Source organism: Aphis gossypii, chromosome 2, assembly GCF_020184175.1.
Source record: "Aphis gossypii isolate Hap1 chromosome 2, ASM2018417v2, whole genome shotgun sequence".
In the NCBI taxonomy this organism is placed as follows: Eukaryota; Metazoa; Arthropoda; class Insecta; order Hemiptera; family Aphididae; genus Aphis; species Aphis gossypii.
Window position 1 is genome coordinate 57,650,911 of NC_065531.1, and position 24,433 is coordinate 57,675,343.

The 24,433-nt window shown below is 25.2% G+C and overlaps 1 protein-coding gene, 1 long non-coding RNA gene and 1 pseudogene across 2 annotated transcripts in view; 2 read left to right on the top strand and 1 right to left on the bottom strand.

Moving 5' to 3' along the window:
• The first annotated feature begins 197 nt into the window (after positions 1 to 197).
• LOC114125077 (uncharacterized) lies at positions 198 to 5,326 on the top strand. Its single transcript, XR_003592491.2, has 3 exons — positions 198 to 380; positions 3,872 to 4,278; positions 4,465 to 5,326. It is a non-coding gene; the product is annotated as an uncharacterized LOC114125077 (long non-coding RNA).
• Positions 5,327 to 6,040: 714 nt separating this feature from the next.
• Positions 6,041 to 6,785, top strand: LOC114125089 (uncharacterized; annotated as a pseudogene).
• A 2,397-nt stretch (positions 6,786 to 9,182) lies between these two features.
• LOC114125075 (zwei Ig domain protein zig-8-like) overlaps positions 9,183 to 24,433 on the bottom strand; it is a 242,055-nt gene continuing 226,804 nt past the window's right edge. The window contains exons 5-6 of the mRNA XM_027988562.2: positions 14,882 to 15,050; positions 9,183 to 10,010 (exon numbers count right to left, since the gene is read on the bottom strand). Of these exons, the coding sequence (XP_027844363.2) occupies positions 9,913 to 10,010; positions 14,882 to 15,050 (267 nt within the window). The 3' untranslated portion in view covers positions 9,183 to 9,912. The remainder of the gene's footprint in view (positions 10,011 to 14,881; positions 15,051 to 24,433) is intronic.

Here is a 24,433-nt window from a genome sequence, read left to right on the forward strand (position 1 = left end):
TTATAATAAAGGTTTGAAGTAGGTAAGTAGGTAATTGAGATTAAAAACTAATTTATCTATAGTGCCAACACTGCCAAGTGTGTTTTATTTATAAGTAAATAGGTATATATGAAGATGTTTAATAACTAATATATACGATATACCCAAGTAGGTACTTATCATATTTTATTTTATTTTTGTTAATGAAACTCGAAAATCATATCAATTACATACAGTGGTGTAGGTATGTACTCATTATTGTAAACAGTAGGTACCTATTTTATTAGATACATTTTAAGTTATTAAAGTAGTACCTAAACCATTTAAACCAGTTGTGTTGCTAAGATGATGAGAATTAAAGTGTGAATAAAATCAATTGAGAGGAACATGTTAAAATTTAGGTAAGTACTTGGTTTTTGTATATTATAATAATATTGTGATGAGTAGTACATGTAGGTTTTGCATAATAACGATAAAATATGATACATGAATTTAAATTCAAAATGTATTTTTGCATATTTCAGATATTCTTTTATAAAATAATGCATATTTAGTCTATATAATTGTGTTTTTAATTAATTCCAACATAAAACACTGTATAATTTTTTTATGGTAACTGCATTTTATTAATTGTATATTTTTAAACTTCCATAGAGGTTAATGACTCTGTAGACTTAAATATTATGTGTTTTAAAACGTATTTCGTATTTGTAAAGAGGATGAGGAATAAATCATATTTAATTCGAAAAACCAATAAAAAAATGTACATAATCCCTTTTATGCTCAAATATTACAGTATAATAATATGTAGCCCTCTTAGCACTATCGAACGATACGCTCCTGGTGGCAGAATAACCATGCTTTTTTTGTTGGACGACTTTTATAACAGGTGGCTATAGATAGGAGTTTGTTTACAATACTCACAGTATCTATAATCTTCATGAATATAATATCAATTTATCATTAGTATGGATACCTATAGCCATGGGCCACGGTTGCAGACTGCAGTACAGATTATATAATATGATATAACATATTATAATAGTTATAGATAGAATCGTTTTGTGTTCCTACTGTGCGTCTGTGCAATGATTTACCATTGAATTCAAATTTACTACATAGGTACCTACCTATATTACAACGACTTTAAACTTGGTACTCAATAATCCAGGTATTAGTTGGTAAATTATAATTTATTGTTATAGGTTTTTTTATTTTTTATTTATTTATATTAGATAATGAGAGATAAATATGTTGATTTCACAAGGATATACAATACATGTTTTTTTGTATTTTAGAGAGATTAAAATTAGGAAAGGAAAAAAATAATGAAAATGAGGATGTTTATAGAAAGCCAGTTTTTGAAAAAATTAATTTTGTTTTTCTAATGTAACTACAAAAACGATAGCTGTACTTAGGTGCTTAGGATTTTCACAACATTTTATATCAGTAGATATTTTAACAATAATATACAATCACAGCGCTTAAATAATTTTGAGTATTTTTAGTTTCATTTAATCTGTGGTACAATTTTCAAAATATTTTATTCAACTAACTTTTGATCTGCATGTTGACAATTTTTACATTTTTAGTTGAATACCCCATTTTCACAAAAGTTATTTATAAACCAATTAAAAAATATCGAAAATGTATAGTCATAATATTTTTCTCTAAGTGTTAAACGATTTTTTAAAATTCCTAAAATTTGTATTGCTTATACTTAAGATGTTTATTTCCAAGACTTAAAAATTGCAAGACAAGGTTCCTTTTAAACGTTTATAATGAAACTAACAAATCAAAAAAATTATATTAACTTAATTTTTATAGATATTTGTACCTAGTTTAAATTTGAACAAAATTCGATATTTAAATAAAACATAATTGACAATTTTAACTATTTTTTTTTTTAATGTGTAAATATTTTTTGTTTAGATTTGAAACCTTTAAGTATATTATTATATTTTATATACACTGCAATGGCATTTTCAAAACTTTTATACTAATCTTATATTATTCCTATTCTATAATTTTTTTTTTTTAGTTAATACCGCATTACTGTAAATAGTTAAATAAATTACTATAATAATTAAAAGCAATTTATTCACACAATATTTCTACTCAATGACAAGGTATACTCGACTGTACAGCAGAGCGGTTACTTGAGAAAAAAAATTAATTCTTGATACAAAAACTTTATAAATCTTATTGCCATGGTCAGTTACATTACTATATTAGTATTGAAATATATAGTAAGTATTTGTCTTTATGACAAAGTATTGTTTCAGTAATATTTTTACAACGAATACGACAAATTATGTATTCTAGTCTAAAAGTTATAACGTATACAGTATATACATTTATATTCTATAATACCAATGTATGAATATGCTGAATATTACAACGAAAATAACGTCTGAAGTCTAGATCCGATTACCGCTTAGATGTCCGATACAGCAGATTACAATCTAGTCACCAAGATATGGTCTTACCAAAACGTCTTAGCAAATCAAAATTTATTCGGTCTGCTGACCAGACTCGACGGTTCATTGCAGAATATCACGGTAATTATATTGTATGTCTGAATGTCTGATGAAGTCAGGATTCGGTCGCCGTCCGCCGTTTCGATTCAGAAAGTTCGACCGAACCGCCAAATGGCCCCAGAGTTAGTTTGATGAAAAGAAAAACATACGATAGGTCGATAGATGATTTTTTTTTTTCGTTCAGTTCCATGAAAAACGATGTTTATGTTTAACCACGGTAACCGGGTATGTTCTAGGTATGCAAAGAAACAAAAATAAAAGTATAATGCGTCTAAAAATGCGAAGTCCTGCGAGGTGTAATAATGATCTCCGTATGTTTGGTTTCGTACGTGATAATCAATAAGGGTTTAAAAATCCAAGAATCTTATTATTTTCCCACTCCAATATTGTTTTCTGCCAAATTAATTATCTGTTTATACTTTCATAATTAATAATAAACCATTAGCTAATAAAGAAGTGAATTTATATTTTTTATTCCAAACCATAACAATTTTCAGAGAAAACGCATTAACAGAATTCAATATTCATTACATTTAGGTACCAGGTAACTGTTAGCGTTTAAAACAATCGAGTTGATTTTATTGACATTAGTAGAACTGCGCGCTTAAATAAATATTTGGAATATTAGGCATTGGCTATTTATTTAATATAAAATGTATACATATAAAATTAAATGAATGTGATTTTATAAGTAATCTAAAATCATTTAAAATTTTATAATATTTAAAACACTTCTTATAATTGATTCTTAAACTTACCGATTCAAAGTGTAAACTGCTAAAGTGAAAAGAGAAAGATTTTTTATAGTATATACTACGTCAGTGGGACGATTTAAATGTTGTCAAAAGATTTGTACTGCAGGATAACTTTTTTAATAGATTATGTAGGAAAAATATTTGACGTTTAAACTTAACATAATATTATACAAGTTTAATAATATTTTTATTCTAAGTGCATAAACTATAACTATTCCTTTAAAAGACTTGCAACCACAACAAATATATAATGCTTCAACAGCTTTAATCTCAAACCTCTATAATTGATAGTTAGTTTAAATTATATATATTTAAAAACAATTTTTTTAAGATTACACTCAAACTAATTTTGACTTCATAGCTTTTTGATTCTTACCAGAATGCAAAATACAATATACTGTGCAGTGTATGCACAAGGTACAGTATTTTTATGGGTATTTTATAATAATTATAAATTTATAAACAAGTTCCTTATTTTAAACTAAATATTGTATCGTGTTTGTTATATATTTATACCTATTGTATTTATGTATTGTACCTCAACTGAAACCTATAGATTATATTTATTAAAATATTAATAATTAATAATAATTATAGATAAACGACCAGAAATTACAAAACCATTTTACAAATAGTCGTAAAATAAGAAAAATATATATCAATTGGCGAAAAAGAAACCTCTGAGTGAATGGAGATACAGCTGGACTACAGGGGGTCAGAAAGTAATAATAAAAATAAAGTATGATAAATTACATGCAACCGAGGCAAGTTGTGGGTTATATAGTGAATCTACTAGTGTGTTGGAAACAGGCTTTGGAGCAATAGAAAACACTTCAATTCATCACGCTGACAGTGTAGTCGCCGGCATAAGCCCTTGTCAGCCAGGAGTTTTTAAACCGTCAACTCTTTTCGCCAAGACAGCCTAATATCTTAACCGTTGAATTAATGGTTTCAGTGGCGGTGAAAAACAGAAGAAAAAAACGATACATTTTATTATGAACCAAGTAAGTAATTCAAACAAATAATTATGCGGTCAAAACTGATTGTTATTTTTTATCGTTCACTTTTGGAATTGCTGAAAAAAAGCTAAAACGATGAGATAACTTCAATTCATGAATTATATATAACTACGTTAAAATATTTGAACTTATCTATTTACCATAATCAGTGTAAGGTTTATTTTTGATTAGGTATAGATATGAAACATTGTCAGTGCAGTGTTGTTGTTATGTTCAAGACGAATAAAATTAATATTTGTTATTATGTGGGCTAGATAATATATAAATCAACTGGATGACCTCTAGATTTTATTTTTTAATTTTTATTAATAACTAATGCAATATTATATATTTGTCAGTTGTGATTATTGTTTATATCATTATAGTATGTATGTAAAAGATTTTAAAATAAAACAAAATTGAGAAACATATCTAAAAAAATCATGAATCCAGTTTTAAACAATTTTATTTATTGTTTTATACCTTTTTAATTTCATTTAGATATGTCAATAAATATTTAAATGTCGAATGATAATCAATTTATAGTTAATTATTCGAAAAGACAATTTATTATTTACTACTAACAGCACTTGTTTTTAAAATTCATAAAAAATAGTTTCGATATTATATTAAAATAAAAATCTTTGTCCTTTATGTATTATAATATAATATAATATAGTGCTGTGCTTTTATTTGTACTATCGATTTTTTTGTTATAAAATCATCGAGATTGGTTTGTTGTATTTAGTCTTTATGTATAAAACATTGGTGTTATTTTGACCATACGACGCACACATTTGTGAATTTAAAATCAAATATTATGGTAATTTAGTACGCTTCTTAAATTGGTTGCTCTGAAAATGGATAGTAGTTTTCGCCTTACTGATATACATAGACAAGGATTGTGGCCTGCATAAGAAAATACGTAGGTATTAAAAAAAAAAAAATAAATTTTGTCACTGGTAATAGAGTTGAACAAGTGCATTATCACATAGCTAGATAATAATCAATATATGAATTTATTTTAATGATAGATAATAGTCGATGATATAAAAATATTGAATAATAATATAAATATATAATTATAGATAATATTTTGAATATTCACAAGTTATTAAAACCATAAATATTAACTAAAATCTTGGTCTCACTAAAAAATAGCCAATAATAATATATAAATGTTGAATATTATCTGTATTTTTAACGTATGTATGTTTAAATATTACCTATGATATATTAATCTATTTAAATTTAGTATATAATTGTTGAACTGTCATAGTTTTAACTAATGGTTTTAATAAAAAAATTTAAAAAATCTTAAATCTAATTAAGCATTTTGCTTAATTTTAAGCAGTATACGTAGTAACTATACAATTTAATTCAATTTTATGGCTGGCGAAGTTGAAAATATTGGTTAAAAGGATTTTATTACTTAAAAAAGTATATTCGAAAAATGAAAGCGAATATACTTAATGTAGAATTTCCATAAATATTGAATTATATTTTTATAAACGGTTTTGAAAAATAAAAATATTTTGTTATTCTATTTAAAATAATTTATTAGAAACAGAAGAAAATAATTTAAATATCGTAGGTACTTAGATATAAACTTTTATAATCATAATATTATATTAAAAATAATAAACTTGGAAAAAAGGGAAAATTAGTTTTAAAAAGCGTAAAAATGATTGAAATTTGAGTATACATAATTATTATAAAAACTATATTTTATAAATTTCACTAAATTAATTAGTTTTGTAGGAAAAGATTAATGAATAGGCTAAAAATAAAAAGTAATTAAATAGCTTATAAAATATTATAAACTGTTATGTCATTGTTAAATGTGACAATTACCAAAAATATTATGGGTAGTGTTAACATTTGGATAATGTTAACTTTCACCAGTCAATAATGGGTAATTTTAAGTTATAAATTATATGGACTATATAGAGTTTTTGTTAGTATTCTTTACAATTTATAATAAGGCGTCGGGCTGCTTGAGTATGATATTTAGGTCTATTCATAAGTTTCAACCAGCTAACATTGGAGACAGTATGAGAGTCTCTTTACCGGATGTACATATAGGATGGGCAGACCCAAGAAACATTATATCTGCAGTTTTGCCTATTGAGGATGGGCAATATTACAAACTTGGCAATAAATATGGTACTTTGCCACAGTTATACACCATAAATCAGTTTGGTATTTTTTTTGTTATCTTTAATACCGATTAATGAGGTGGTACATGTAAAAAAAATATTGAGAAAAATTGTGAGTCCAATATCAGACGTTGTTGGTCACTGGTCAAGTATACAAAAGGTGTTCATGTAAGGGGAAATGTGATACCAATCGATGTAAATATAAATCATCTATAGCATTTTGTACAATTCAAAATGTCATGGAAGCATGCCATGTAATAATAAAGGATAACATATTAGTTCACTAATGTTATTTCACTTTAATTCTATACTTAAAATAATATTTCAAGAAATAATTTAAAATGTAATATTACATCATTATAATAGTAGCTTAGGTAATAGAAAATGAAAAATTAACCTATATTAATAATATTATGTATTTTATAGTAATTGCGAATTGTATTTTAAATATATTATGTAATATTGTTAATAATTTAAAATGATATTATCTCATTCATGATGCATTTTTATTGGTATATTATTATAATACTTATAGGTACCTATAATATAGGTATATTTGGTGGGTCGTGGGTAGTCTTATTATTGATTGAATATTGGTTTTTTGAAATCTTAATAGAAAGAAATTGACTATTATTATTATTTCATTACTCCCATTATTCCCATTATTATTCCCATTAAATTTGGTAATTGTATATTTTGTGTTATCCTTATAGTGTTCATTATTAATTTAAAATAAAAACAAATTAATTCAGAATAAAATAACATTTAATGAACATCAAATTACGATTAATTAGGTAGGTAACATTAACTTATATGAATAAATATTTGTATGTATGTATATATAAAAGAAAAGATTAAAATAAGAAAAACTTAACAAAATTTTATAGATAACTATACATGTTTCACGATGATAAAATGTATGAAATGGTGTATACAACAAGAATAAAATAAACAATAAATATAATTTATTCAATTCTACAAAAATTTTAATTTGTTCACAAAACGTGTACTTTACTAATTTATTTACAAAAATAAAAATATTTAAAAAATTAATATTTTATCTATTATTTTTTTATAACTTAGTGCAAATAAAAAAAAAAAAAAAACACCATTACTTAAATTTAATATTTACTTAATAACATTATAGATTATTAGTTAATGCATGATCAATTTATTACAACAGATCATAATATATGCTTAACTGTATTAAATTTATCAAGGATAGATACGTACATAAATATGAAATATTATGATTTATTAGTTTATTATACAATGTTTAAATAACTGCGTAAAGCATAATTATAAGTATAAACATTCATTTTGCAGGTTAGTACATACTTTTTTTACACGTTTTTAATTATGTATATTATATTTTAAACAAATTAAAATATATTTAAAAACGGTATTAAGTTTATATTTTATCTATAAAATAAAATAAAAAAATCATATAATATTTGTATAAGAATTAAAAAGTATGTTTGAAGTATACCTAAATTCAATTTTTGGCGATGTAAATTATTTGTTTTTTTTTTTTATTATTACATATACCTGTATTATATTATACAACTATTATAATATATGCATACATTGATAATTTAAATCACTAAAAAAATAATATGTACCAATGTACCTATATATGAATAAAATGCATGTTTTTTAAACTATACGTTATATGATAGTATTAGTCAGATATATATAATATAGGTATACCTAAATTAGAGTTTTTCAAATATCATATGTTTTTATAAAATTGTTTTAAGATGTTAAAACACGAAGTAAGTAGGTATATAGGCGACAAATAAACTGAATTGTTGTTATTATTTATTTTTATTACTGTATAAGGGTAAAATATTTTATAAAAGCAATTCTAATAATAGTTTATATTAATTATTGTTTGTATTTTTGTTTATATTTCTCATGTACTGACTATTGTTTCGTGTAGGTAACTTATGTGTACTAAAGCCATTTAGTTATTTTAAATACTTAAATAAGATATAGTTATTATGTACAAAGCAATGTGTAGAATTCATGTTATAAAATATTCTTTGTTTTTCACACTAAAACTTACTACATCTACTAAATTTACAATTGTTTAATAGTCAAATAAATTGGTAATATATTCAGTAAGAATATATTTTATAATAATGAAAGTGTACAAATTGTCTATTGATTTTAAGTATGTTAAATAACTTATTACAATGGATATGGATATTATAATAATATATTAAATTAGGTATATTATTAGAATTTGTGGTTGAAGATCAATTTTATATTATAATTTTGAGTAAGAAGGTACAAATAGAATGTGATTAATACTTATTATTTCATTTTAGAAATTAAACAATTAAAATAAAATTTTAGTTTAGTATTGTTTGTAAATTTATAATCATGGACATTTTATTCCAATATAAAATCTATTATTATTTCGTTGTCAATTGTATTGTTTAAAGAAGTTTTAAGGACATTTTTTTCATTGCAGTTGTTTAAAATCACGTTAATAACTAATAAATCTATTAATTTTAATTTTTTCGAATAGATTCTCAAGTTGCTTTGCATACACAATAATTAATAATAATAAATCAGCATTAATTTATTATTTAATTAATAGAGTTACCAAAAATGAATTTAGGTACTTGTGGTAGTTGTGTGTTATGTGACCCCGTCTCTGGCCACCAACTTATAATTTAAGACATTTTAATATTATTTAACTACAACTATAATATAAACAATATTATAATTAAAAATGTTTTATATTTACAATAATGAGGAAAATGTATAAAAAAAAAACAGTTCTTATAGAAACAGAATGAATGTGGTGCCGTAAGGAATATAATATGTAATTTATTGTAGCCAATCATTGACATGACACTTTTTTTTTTTTTGTTTATTTGTTTTATAAACCAATTTTGATATTTTTTACATTAAATTATTAACTATTTATATAAAAATTATATAATAAGATACATTTGAAGTATGGATTTCATTGATAATGACATTTTTTTTGTTTTACTTTGGGTCAATAATACATTAATACTCAATGGTATTTATAGCATCACTGTGCCAATTAGTTAAAAATAACTATCACTGTTGGAAGACAAAATACTGTTTAAAGTGTACAATTATTTTTATCTTTAAACGAAAGAGTTTTCATATAAAATAGAATAAATAGATTAGGTTTACATTTTTAAAAACGACACTAAAAAAATGTTAAAAATAAATATTGGAGACAACATATTATACCTATAATTGTGGGATTTGTTTTTTTTTTTTAATTTGTGTAATTATCTACATAGGTAGTCTTATAATATAAACAACGGTTTGAGTATACAGTTATTACATAACTGAAAATCATAAAGGTATGATTATATACTATCATGTAATATATTACATAATATAATTGTACAGCTTATAAGTTTCAGTTTATGTCTTTAGTATTTTACAGCTTATAATTTATTAATAATATTATTTTACAATTTGTAAATCACGTGCTCATAAATAGCACCAAAGCGACGCTGAGGAATGATAGTGAAGATTTCAAACTGAGCTTTGAACCTTTTTGCATAGCCGCTGGATGCTCTCCTGTAATCATATAATAGTTGAGTTATTTATACTAAGTACCATAGAAAGTTATGCTTATATTTTAAAAAGAACAATAATAAGATTGTATACCTATATAAGTATATAACAACACTTAATTCCACTCTAATGCACTGTCATGACTCGTGGACCATGAAAACCACAAGTGTTACAAAGAGGAGACTGAATACCTTTGAAAATAAAATATGGAGAAGGATAATATGCGGTTAAGTACTTGATGAAAATTACAGGAGGGAATGAGAATGACACCTGTCAATTATTTTAAAAAATGTCAGAGAATACAATGGCAAGGAGCAAAAATTAGACTAGGTAGTTATAGACTGAAAGCTGGACAGAAAAATATTACGGGTCACTCTCAAAGGAGGTGGATCAATGTTATAGAAAAAATTGAAAAGAAGTGCAATATTGGAAGGATATTCATATTTTACTTATTATAATATAAGAGGGAGAGAAATGTAGCTATTTAGAAGTGATTAGAGAAAATATTTAATGGAGCTCAGAAAATGTAATAGAATATTTACTAATAATTGTGATATTTAAAAAAACACAAGTTAATGACGTTTAACAAGTTTATTTTATTGTGATATCCTATATTCTTATCATATTAAATTAATTATGGTTATCAAATTATGTCAATATATTATATTATGAACCTACTGTATTCTTAAAAATCATAAATATGTAATAAGTTTTGAACAATTTTATTCTATACCATGAACATACTTTAATAATATTATAATACTTGATACTGAAAATATTTAATAAATATAATTTGAATTTAAAATTCATAAAAATCTAATTTAGTTTGCATATTTTTAAACATTTTTTCTTAGAAATATATTTTAAAAAATTGATTGGTTTAGTTAATTTAAAATATTAAGTTGTGTTATATGACATATATTCAGTTATAAAAAATATATTTAATCTGTAAATAAATATTATTTATTTGAATAATCGTATGTAGATATTTGCTATATCAGAATTCGTAAATTTTAATTTGATAAGTAAAGCATGCACACAGTAGTATTTATTTATGTAAATAAATTAAATTAATTGTATACAATACACATAATAATACACTTTCGTTTAAGGAAAATATAAGGGTTGTCTGGTATTGTGATAAAAGTAGTTTGTATATGAAAGTGTTTGAGTAATTTAAGATATTTTTTATCAAGGTTATTTTAATAATAGGATGCAAGTATTGGTACTATTGCTGTGTTGAGGTCATGGTGTAAAGTTCTATTGTCGACAAAACTAGGGGACATATTTTGTGAGGAATCGAAGATTTATTGATTGAAAGAGTTGAAATATGTTCAATTTAGAAGTTTATGTAATTTTTCAGAATTGAATGCCTCAAGTCATGATGAAAAGTATTAATAAATTGTTTATATATTGGTAGTTTGATAAATCTTACCAAATAATTTGCCTTCATTTGTGAAGTCTGAAGTTTAAGAATTGCCTTTTTATTTTAATACATTTTGGCTAGGTAAGCTTTTGGTTTAGGTGAAAATCTAAGTACTTAGTACTCAGCCGAAGATGGTATTATTTTGACATTAAAAAGACTACGTTAGAAATATTTTTAGGACTAAGAGTAAAAGTGATATGCGTTAATTTACTTTTATTTTTTTTACTTCCCATAATTGAAATAATTTTAGATTTTGAACGGAGTGATGTGTTTTTTTTGTGTTCGTGTACATCATAACTTGTCGAAATAATGCTTCAATTTAAGACTTCAGGGGTTATTTCCAGTAGCAAATTGATTAATGATTATCCTTAAAGTTATATTTTAAAAATTTTATGCAAAACCAGTTTTCTGCAAAATTCATTTTTGTATATAGTTGTAACTAAAAACCAAACCACTGTAAGTACTTAAGTTTTCACCAAATGTTTAAATTAGTGTTATCTGCTCGTATACAAGGTTAAATATTTTGGATTTTTTAAAATTTTTTCATAGATAATTGAAATTTTTCTAAATATTTTATTTTGAAATGTTGACAAAAAAATGTTGGCACAAAAAAAAAATTAAAAATTTTATACAAGGTTTCTAATAAGTTGTTCGTATTTAATACGAGATTTTCTAAAGTTTGGCTAACAATAATTATTATAAAAAAAGTTGAACGTTGTCCAATTAAAAACCTATCTAAAGTTTAAATTTTTACGAAATCAAATATTCACTTGAAAAAATGTAAAATAACGATTATTTAGGCTCAAATAATTTCAGATTTTTATTATAGTTAAAAGTTACTAGTTGTAAAAACTTGAAGCATATAATATTAGTTGCTTAAATTGAATTTTTTTGCACAGGATTGAGTTTAGGTATTTAGGTCATTAAAACAGAAAGCTCTTTTTTCACCACCCAGTGGAAAATATATCCTAGGCTGACAAATCATCTCCGTTTAGAGTCGTTTTTCATATACAATGATACCGATCATTGCATTACAATTTAACACATACATTATAGAGACCTACTCTATCTTCGAAGTCCACTCGATACCTACTATACAGCAGAGTATTACCCACTTGACTACCCTTTTTGAAGTTTTGTTTGATGGTTTTGGAAATTATTGTAGCAGAGTCATTTATATTAGAACTGTATGAGGTCATCGTGTGTTGTCATGAAACTTGGTTCGGATTAGTTAAACTGGGCTGTGGTAGGTTTGTTGTAAATATAGACTTATAAACTTATTATATTTTACTTATCATTGAAAATGTTTGTAAAATGAGAATAATTTTTTTTCATTTATTTTTAAATTGATTCTTTTTATGATATTATTTTCCAGTTTTTTTTCTTGAGAAGATTGAGGGAAGGCTTATAGTTCTGTAAAAGAAAGAAGGAATCAGGAGGCTTACTTGGTTTATGAATAAGTATGATGACAGAGTTTTTCCAAGTGGTAGGATATAAGATATACTAAGTATATTATTAAATATATAAATAAAATGTATTATCAGTGTCTATATTATAGATACTTTAACCAAATATTTTATATATTTCATTATCCACTTAAAAAATCTAATTGATAATAATAAATTAAAAAAAATATTTAACACTTTTTACTTAATTTTACTCAAAATAAAAAAAAAAGTGGAAAGTTAACGTAAAAAATATTAATACAATTAATTTTTAATATAAACGGTTCAAAAATTGTAAAGCATAAAAGTGTATTATTTTAAGAATATATTCTAGTCAGTTTTTAATTAATAATTATAATAATTATACGAATGTAGGTATTGCATAGTTTAAATATGTTATATATGTATATAAAATTAAATATTTGTAAATATTGTGTGATATCACTATAATATTTCAATGAGATATTCACAATTTTATTACGGGTATACGATAAAATATATACAAATGTTTATGAAGGAGATGAATTAAAAGCTTAAAACTAACAGTTAATATAAATTATATTTTATCATTTTTTTGCATTGTTATATAATGTTAAAAATAAAATATCAATTTTTAATATATTTTTTATTTTGATTAAAATGATGTATGTTCATAAAAACTAAATTAATATTTGTATTAGGTATATCTCAGTTTTAATTTTTAATAAATTTAAATTGTAGATTATAAATGTAGTAATTGCAGTATACAATCATATGTAGTATCCATAAAATGTCCAGTTTATATTGTAAACAATAAAGTATCACTTAGAAATAATATTTTTTCATTATTTTATTTTCAGACATGTTTCAAAAATTTACGCATAAAACAAATAATAATAATAACCATTTATAATGATTAGAATACTCGATTTTTGCAGTTAATAAAACAAAAAAAATAAAAATTAGATTACCTTGTTATAAAGTCATTTATTTTTATTATAAATCATTGGATATTGAATTGCAGTTTGTACTATAATATCATTACTGAGTTTATAACTGGGTAATGGACTCATTGAACACATTATGAAAACTTCACAGCAGGGGATAACTAAAAAAATTACTCCGTTATTAAGATATTTTAAATTAGTGAATTTTCCGTTTATTTTTTTCTATTGAAGAGCAATAGTATTATGTGTCTACAAGAATATTGTTGGTTGTCGTCTCATATCAAATTCGTTTAACGAAAATTATGCGGTACACTGTTCACCTACACACCAATGTACCGAAATTGCCTATACAATGCGCCGGCCAATGGTTTTACATAATATTTTTAATAAAAATATTGAAAACAATATTTACTTAATTACTATAATAGTTTAGGAATATTGGTCCACGAAAATCTTTAATTTACAGTTTCGTAGATTTTAAAATCATTAAATTTGAACAGTTTTATACTGGTGTAATAATAATGTAATGTGTATATTAGGTACTTATAAATAATATTACTATTTAAAACGCACCTTCAAAAAAAAAAAAAAAAAGAAACTGTCATTAAATTACCTTAAATGCTATCATAATAGTATATGTTGTATATGAATTTAATTAGCTATATAAATACATATTATATACAACCACAGTATATTATTTGATTAGTCTTTATGGTTAGATTTGGTATTAATCTTTGTCATTTATTAATATCAATACTAAAATATTAATTAATGATTAAACGTTTTTGTAATGATAATTTGTATGTGGTTATTTTTAAGACTTACAGTTGTGGATACATTATTTGAAAAACAACAGTTTTGGTTAAATATTTTATAAACATTTTATTAAAAATATAATTTTAAATTTGATAATAATTATAAAATGTATGATTTTTATAACATTCTATAATTGATTTAAAAGAAATTTAATCCAAACATTCTAACTGGTAGTAGTTCATAAATGAAAAATAGTATGTAATTATTTATTATAATTGATTGATAGAATTTATTGAATTGTTGAATGTTTACAATAATTACCGTTAAGAACGTGTACAACGACAGTGTGAGGATTGGCGTTGCTTGGGTGACACGTGTATTTTCCCGAATCCGTGCTGGTCGCTCTTTGTACGAGCAAATAACTGGTGGTTACTTCTCCTTTCTCCGTGATCACACTTACCCCGCCTCTAGCCGAGTCGTAATTTATTTCCTGAAATTAAGCCAAGGATTAATGGAAGACAATCACGATAAGCTCACCGCGATAGTGCGCATATTATAACGGTGTACAACACATCACAATATACTTTAATATGGATTTATTATTATTTATTATACTGAATATAGAGTGTATTTTAAACGAACTACTTAAACATTGAATATTAAATAAGTTGACGTGAAAACAATTTTCTCGAGACACAAACTTAATCATAGAAAATATACATTCATTATATTCTCACCAAAGCTTGTCTAGTATATTTCACGTCGTATTAAAATGTTTTCCAACTAATTTATTATCTATCAATCAAATTTTATGCATTTATCAATCCCGTATACTATGATATACTTCTTACAAAACATTTATTTGTATAATTATTCAGGTGTTATTAGGCTATTAATAGGTACACCGCGTGCCGTTCATAACCTGTACACATAATAAAATATCGTTTGATCGTTTTAGGTGTCTGAGTTGTATATACGAATATATTTGCAACAGTTTTACATTATAACGACGTTTAATGATATGCTGACATATTATAATTATATTATAATAGCTTACACACAATAAATTTGAATAACGGTCAATTTGTCGTTGCAGGAAGATAACGGTTAGCTTCAATATACATCAACTGATGAAACGAATGATTTACACTGTAAGATCACATTGAAACTCACAATGACAATGACAATGGGATACAAGACGAGTGACTTATTCATGTGCCACCAGAGACAAGGGATGGCCCAATGATAGTCTCTGTCACCAAGAATAAAGATAAGCCTTTGGAAACGCAGCGGCCTTTGATGGAACGTCTGAAAATCTGGCCGGCATGACCACGTCAACTCTTCTCATCAGTTCATGTACACCAGTCATATTAGAAATATCTTTCGACGTCAGATCCTATGAACGTCAACTTTGCCTCCTTTTGAGCGATTTAATGCAGTGTTGTATTTATTTGGATTTACGTGTTCAGAGAGTTTTTTTATTTGTGTCACCTAATTATACTACCTAACTATCATCACTGCATAATATTTATATAGACTATAGCAAAGTCAGGTAAGGTGCACAATATTAATATACTTCATAGTATTATTATAAATTATGCAGTATGTAATCTATGTACGGTGTACTTGATCATATTATGGAGTACTCGATATCAAGAGCCCTTCGAAAATCAAGGGGAAGGTAATAGCGTAAATTTAAGATTTATACCTGATAGGTGATTACATTCTCCAGTACTTTTTTAGAGTAGGAAAGAGTCTCACAAATTAAATTATTTATGCTATGGTTAGAGTCTCTACGTATCGACGTATTTATCTTATTAATTTTATTTCTTTCGTTTTCTTTTTTTTTTACGTTATTACATACGTATAAGGTGTGTAATGTATAATATAATAAAATAAATAACGTATGTGAATATACGTTATATACGTAATATATATATATAATATAATATATACATGAAATGAAAAATTTCACGCAGCATAATAGTGAAATGTATTTTCTAAAAAAAAAAAAAAACATTACATTTAACAATACGTCGTTGACTATACTATATATACGAGTAGTATAGAGATAACATCTCTACGGCGGCGGCAGTCGTGAGTGTATATCTATTATCAAGCGCATCCCGAGTATATCACACGACGGGCGGGCATCGGGGCATAGACATAGGATACGGTCGTATATGTGACATCGCATTATACGGCGTGTAGTATATATTATATTATACAGTTGAAGTTTAAAAATAACTATTCCAAAGTAATATATAATATGTATACATACACATACATATAACAGCTGAAATAACTGTTTCGTTATCGCGCAAACACGCGCGTTTTCAAATATACGCCAAATTGCGTATATTTATATAATATAATCGTTTCGCCGTCGCCGCCAATACAGGCGTTAAACGGGGCGGCGTTGCACTGTGTAATAATGTGCATTATTATTATGCGTGTACACAATAATAATAGTACGAATAAGGGTTAAGGACAACCGGGCGAGGTATGGGACTTCGGGTGTACGTGATAGCACATCGTGTGTGTGTGTGTGTGTGTGTGTGTGTGTGTGTGTTGGTGGGTTAAAGTACATCGTATAATAATAATAATATATACGCTGCATTAGGTGTACATGTACACATAACACAGACACGTAAATATATATGTAATACGCGTGCGTATGTCCTGTACGTGCGTACACCTAATATCCACTTAATACGTTTACGATTATTTTGGCGCACGCGCGTGTGTGTTTAGTAATGGATACTGTGCACAGTAGTCGCCGTCGTCGTCGTCACCGTGCTTGAGGAACGAGCAGCAGAGGAGACACGGTCGCACGATACCAAACGCCGCCCGAGCGTGTATACGGTCGTTAAGCTCGGCAGAGGAGGAGACCGGCGGGCCATCACGGGTGATTAGTCTCCGGACGTTGGGGATATAAAACGTACACACCGCGAGCACATAAGTATACGTATGTATAATGCATGTATATATATATACAGTGTATAGTAGTGCTATACTAGCATTATGTGATATTGGTCGGAGCGTCGTCTCGAGGCGGTTAGCAGGAGAGGCGTATATATTATATAGTCGTAAGAGTATATATATATAAAAATAAAAAGCAAAAAGGTCTTGACGATAAACCCATATTTTGTGACCTGATATATAATATCTGACGCGCGCCCGAGCCGGCACCTCCACCATATTACACGCACGCACACACACACACAAACACACATACACGAGTATATATAGTATATAATATAATATCGTATACTATGTATATATAGGTATCTCTATTATATTATTGTACGTGAATCTACAATACTGTTTTCGTATATACGACCTGTCTCCACCCCGGTACGGTTTATACCTATACGTTATGCGGGTATATATAATATTATTATATATATATATACGCTTTGGTCCTGCAATCGTACCGACCGAGCATGATAATATAATATAAATAATATCGATGCCGTCGACGACGCGGTGGTAGTACATGCGCGACCGACTAGAGATTGATGACGGTTTGGGCACGACCAGGCGAGATGGTTAGGGGTGGTTAGGGGTTTATGAGACGGTCGTGAGTACATATTATTATTATTATTATTATATATATTTAGCGGGTCTCCACGGGTGACAATGCGAAATCATACATAGCTGTGTGTCGGTGGTGTTGACGGTGGTGGCGGTGGTCGACGTCGTCTCCGCCGCGTGGTGGTTGTGCTCTCCCGTGCCCGGTCTGCGTGACGAAATAATATAGCCCGACCCACCTCTCGTCCACTGTCTACACCCCCACGAAGCTGGTAACTGCCGTGGCGAGAATAATAAAAGGGCGTCGCGCGTCAGCGGTGAAATTAAGGTTAGGAAATGAAATATAAAAAGTAAACAAGTCGGATTATAGTTGGAGGGATGAGAAAAAAAAGCCTTAATACATTCATAATAACGATTAAAAAAATATATATAATATAATATTATGTCACTGCGCGGCTGAGGTCGTCTTTGTCGCTGAGGAATTTCTCGAGGACTCTTGTGCATAATATTATTATATTCTATCGCTGCGGCGTGAGTTAAGAAACCGCGTTAGTTGGGGTATGCGTTCGGAAAGGAAATGTTTATTCGTTTCGTCCTCATAATAAGTTTAGTGTATGCAATTTTCAACAAATATTTAGTTTTCGAATCAAAAATACACTGTCACTGCAATGATATGATTTGATTTCGAGCGCTTCTAATTAGGTTTTATTGTCTACGTACACTATTATATAATCCACCGAAGTCGCTTTTTAAGATCATTAAATATGTTATGATTGTATATTAATCCCTTCCTCGATTGTATCGATAATGTTTTCAGTGCATTTAAATCAATACATTTTCATATGCCCATAATATGTACGTATTACGTTATTTTAAATCGATATAATATAAACATATAATTAAAGCGATCGGTATATGTGTCGTATTTTGTTTACTATAACAAAACTAAAAAAGATGAATTACATTTGTAAATGTGTTTTTTATCATTTATTTGTATTACTCTTACGGTAACAAATAAAACATATATTATTAAAGTGAGCTATAGACGAAAATTAAAAAAATAAATAAATACCAGCGTACTGTATAAGGTTCTTATGATGTAATCATTTTTTCTGTTTCAGCAGTATAATATGTCAGCCTTTGATTTTAGTAATTCTACCAGACAGTATCTATGGTTTTTTTAAACAAAGTTTTTTTCATTAGTGATTTGTTTCCCCTATATTATACCCTTTATAAAATGTTCATATTTATAATTAAATTATAAAATTAAAGTTGATCGTTTATGATTAATCAAACATGAAACGAAAAAATATGAAATATTAATGAATTATTTTATTTAATGATCAATAAATAATACATTTCTGCCGTAGCGATGTTTTAGTTCACAAATAAACAATTTAACTATGAAAATATTGAAATCTAGATATCGGTGGCACGTGGTTCTGGTAAATTCATTGACATTTTATAATAATTGATAGTTAATGCAAACTTTGTGCAAACATAATAGGGGACCTACAATGTATTGTGTAGACAAAAATGGTACATGCTATTATTGAGAAATATTATTTTAAATAGTACAATATGTATATATCCGTTATTACAGTATAACTAGTAACTAATTATTACTTGTATTGTTAATTATCTTAAGAGTTATGAATATTTTATAAATGTTATATGCCGTTTAATTGATTTATAAAAAAAAAATTGAATCCGTACAATTACTATATTTGCTAATCTGTATATATTGATACATAACCGGGTTTGCAAAATGAAAGTGATTTAGACCCGAAGGCCATGTTTCAAAACTTAAAATGCTCGCGGGCTGGATCAAAAAAATGTTTCATTTGAATTTTGTGATCATTCAAAATTAATTAACTGTGTACAATCTGTATGCATAAATGTATTAAAATAGAAGTTTTTAAATAAAATGAATAATTCATAATGAAATTAATTAAATGTAAATTAAAAAAAAACTTAATAACTACTTTTTTTTTTTTAAATACATATTTCTTAAATAATTAATGTAAACATTTTGGATGTGACTCAGATGAATCAGGTGAAAAATATTCAGTAAAATCAACTTAACTTCATAGGTAGAAACGAGAAATAGGCGATTTAAAGTTACATCCGTACGCTGATTACTTTTTTTGAGGTTGGTGTGTTAATATATTTTACGATTTTTTTTATAACATTAAAAATAAATCTAAAAATTGCAAATGAGTTGAAAAAAAAAATATTGAGACACCCAGTTGGTCATTCCATATGAGGTATTAAAAAGTTAGAATTTAATATTTGAATTCGAAAATTAAAATTACATTTTATAACTAGTAGAAATAGTACTTTTTTATTATTAATTGTTAACATACTATGTATTTTATATAACGCATGGATCAATAAAAATTGTCTTAAAACAAGTAAAATAGAAAAATAATATTATAAACAAATTAGGTATTCATTTTGTGTTATTTATTATTTTAATATTTTAATAATACATATTTTATTCAAATTAATAAATTATGTTTAAAATGGTTATATATATATAATATATATCAAGTTTACCAATTTTATTTGATATATCATAATATTTTTAAATTATTTTTATCATTTCTTGATATTAAAAAAAAAAATATATATATATATATATATTATAATATATATAGTTAGTAAATAAAATAAAAAATAATACCTAGATTGTTTTTAGCTTATACTTTCAATAACATTACAGCAAACGTTTTTAGAATAATAATTATTTCTTGATGGTTAGTAACAACTTTTCAACCTTTAATTAAATATAATTTATCTGCACTATATAATTGTAATATCAATTAAATTACAATGGACTGTTACATTCGTTTCCTTAGAAATAATAAAATGTCAATACTCGCATGTAGTTCAATTATTATCAGCAGAATATTTGTAACATTTTAAGCATAATTTTTGCGTATTTGTAAACTTTAATTGCATATTTATAGAATGTTATCATAATAGCCAAACATTTTTTTTGCATATAAATCTGTTTTGGTAATTTTGGACATATTATATCATATATGATAAAGATACATAAGAAGTGCACCGAGTGACCACAATCAATCAATTTTTGAAAGTAATGCATATTGTGAGAGACAGAAAAAAAAAACTAAACCAAACCTGTCTAAATGATAAAAAAATATATTCTTTATTTTCCTAAGTAGAGATAAGAATATAATTTGTATTTGATAAAACATGATTATTTAAATTAATTATAAACGTTTTACTTCTCTTGTAAGTAGTTGAATTAATTTAATATTAAAACCTACATCATGTATTACGATTAAATCCATTTTACATTTTTTTTAAATCACATTCAATATTGATCAATTATAGAAAATTATTTATAATAACAAATATATTTAATTTTCAATACATAATGTTTGATTATTCACTTACATCATTACATTAACTTTTAAGTCAGCAGTCAATTTTAAAAATCAATTAGTTATTATTTTTAATAATACACACCTACTTTGGTTTTCATCTATCAGTTCTGATAAGTTTAAATTAGTAGATATGCACCATTCTCTTTCACTAAGTGTAATATATATATATATTTATACACCAGGAACTTGTTAAGGGGAGTGCATCCGTTCTTGATAATTACTTTTACGTAGAGTCTAAGCAAAGCAATTAATGTGTTTGATTTAAAACTATGCGTGTTTAAAATTATTATTTAATTAAATAATTCATTATAAATTATAATTTTAAATATAAAATGCAATTTAAAAATAACAAAATACGACACTGTTAAGTCAAGATAATTATTTCTTAAAAATCTTAATTGTTATATTTTTCCTTTGTTCAATTTCAATAATGTGAAAACTAAAAATAAACCATATTATATCATCAGCCTTGTTAATCTAATTAAATGTTCATTAGATATTACTTATAGAATTATTAAATATAATAAAATATGAATTGGATACACGTCAAATTATCGATGTAAAATATCGAGGAAAAATTATAGCGATACAAATATAATTGAAAATAATATATCTTGAGAAAAACAAATGTCACAAGTTAAATCGTATGGTTATCAAAAAATTATATAAATAAATATAACAAATAATTCTAAACTATATATTTGACAGAATAAATGTAATCCTCCGTGACATTTTTTTGATGTATACCCCACAGATCAAATTACTTTATTTTAAGTATGTTGTATAATGTTATATACCGTTTTTAATAACATGGTTATTGATCAATAAAATATATTTCAGAATATTATAAATAATACAAAATATATTTTATTGAGAAATACGATTGTACTTATACATTAAATTCCTATGACAGATGTTCTTTTTAAAATATTTCAAGTGATCTAACATTTATGGTTGTGCTAATACCCAAACGTTTAACGCGATTGTGAAACGTGATTGGAGTGTAATGGACTGGAATTAGTGTCTATAAATTACTATTTTCCACTGGATATTTATTTTTACTAGTTGTAGTGGAATTACAAGAATTTACTACGTTCAAAGATATATAATATACTGTATTGTATTATGTTTATATGTATTAAATAGTAATAGGTGTAGTATATTTTTGTTTAAAATTTAATTTATGGTATCATCCTTGTAACCAACATGAAAATAAATAAATTACAACAATTTAAAATTAAAAAAGGGGTTTTTTAAATGTATAAAACATATTTTAGTTGCTTAAAATTGTTAATTTACTTAAAATTAAAAATTAATATAATACCCTACTATCGTTTATTATATGAATAAAAATTGTGTTTTTTGGATAATATTGCTATAATAGATTAGTTTTATATTAAGTTTTACGAAAATCTTTAAAATACATGTAATATAGTTATTTTCGTACATTTTTTTCATTGATGTATTTAAATTTTGTTTTGCTAATTTTTTGCTAATATTTTACATAATGGCTATTTTATTTATAAATATTGGTGTTAAGTAATGATTTAATTGCATTTTAGTTTATAAATTACATTCACCTTGTGTTGTTCTAAATAAAAATAAAAATTATTAAATAGATATATTATATAAAATATTATTATTATATAGATTGATCTTGACGGGAAAGTACCAGAGACTTTTATTTTGTAATTTTATTAATTTATTAATTATACCAGTTGGAAAATAATATTTTATACAAAAATAAAAAAATTAATAATAATTATTAATAACTATGATTTTGTATTTAAAATCATAATTTGTGTCTAACTATATACTAGAATATAATTTTTACTTTATTTAATTAAATCACATTAGTTATATTTTATAAATTTAAAAAATGATATATGTATATATTATTTTAAATTATAATAATATGATGAAATATGAATTATTAAGTTTGGAAAAATTACAGTGTTTTTAAATCAACATTTTTCATTTTCATATTTGATTCTTAATTTTAATTTAAAATATAGCCAGTCTAATTTCATCTATTAAATTATTAAATTAAAATTGTAATTAAACTTAAATGTAATTTATGAAAATGTCTATATAAATTAAATATTATCCAAAAGTTTAAGTAAACCTTTATAATATAACTACTTATTTATAAGTTCATGAATTAACATCGTATTATATTAGAAAGAAACTCGTGTTATAAGACTATACATAAGATGGTTATACATTACATAAAACGAGCATGTCGATCGTAAGAATCATTATTATATGTTGTAAATAAATTGTAAATTGTAATTGTATTTAGTGTAATAAATAGCTAAGACTACAGCTATTGGCTAAGGCTTGTGTTCCTACAATAATAAAGTTGAAATATACCACATTTAAAAACTTTACCTTTATTAAGTATATAATTAATTAAGTTTTTAAATAATTGAATATGTGGATATATCATTGTTGGTATATTTACTTAAAATATGGCTATTTACCAATTTATTATTCGTAAGATATCAATACAATTGTTAAGATATTATTATAATCAGTTTTAGGTTTTTTTTTTTATTGTATCCTTATTGAAATTTAGTATGTGAATTGTGAATACAGTAATACTTTAATAATTTTATAATTGAAACGTTAAAATAGGTTATGAACAATAGGTACGCAACTTCATACTTTAAAGGACCTTATTCTACCAGGTTACTTTTGACCGAAATATATTTTAAAGTTTATTGGAAAATTATCAGCACGTGTTGTGTTACAGCTTAGAGTATTTTTTTTTTTTTAACAAAGGGTACCTAACTATAATTTTCTAATCAGTAAAACACCTTTTTTCGGTATTATTTCAATTGAAAATTCGAACAAAAACGTATTTAAGTCGATAAAAACACATCAAAGCTAAACAAAATATAGTTAGCTGGTTTGTTGAAAC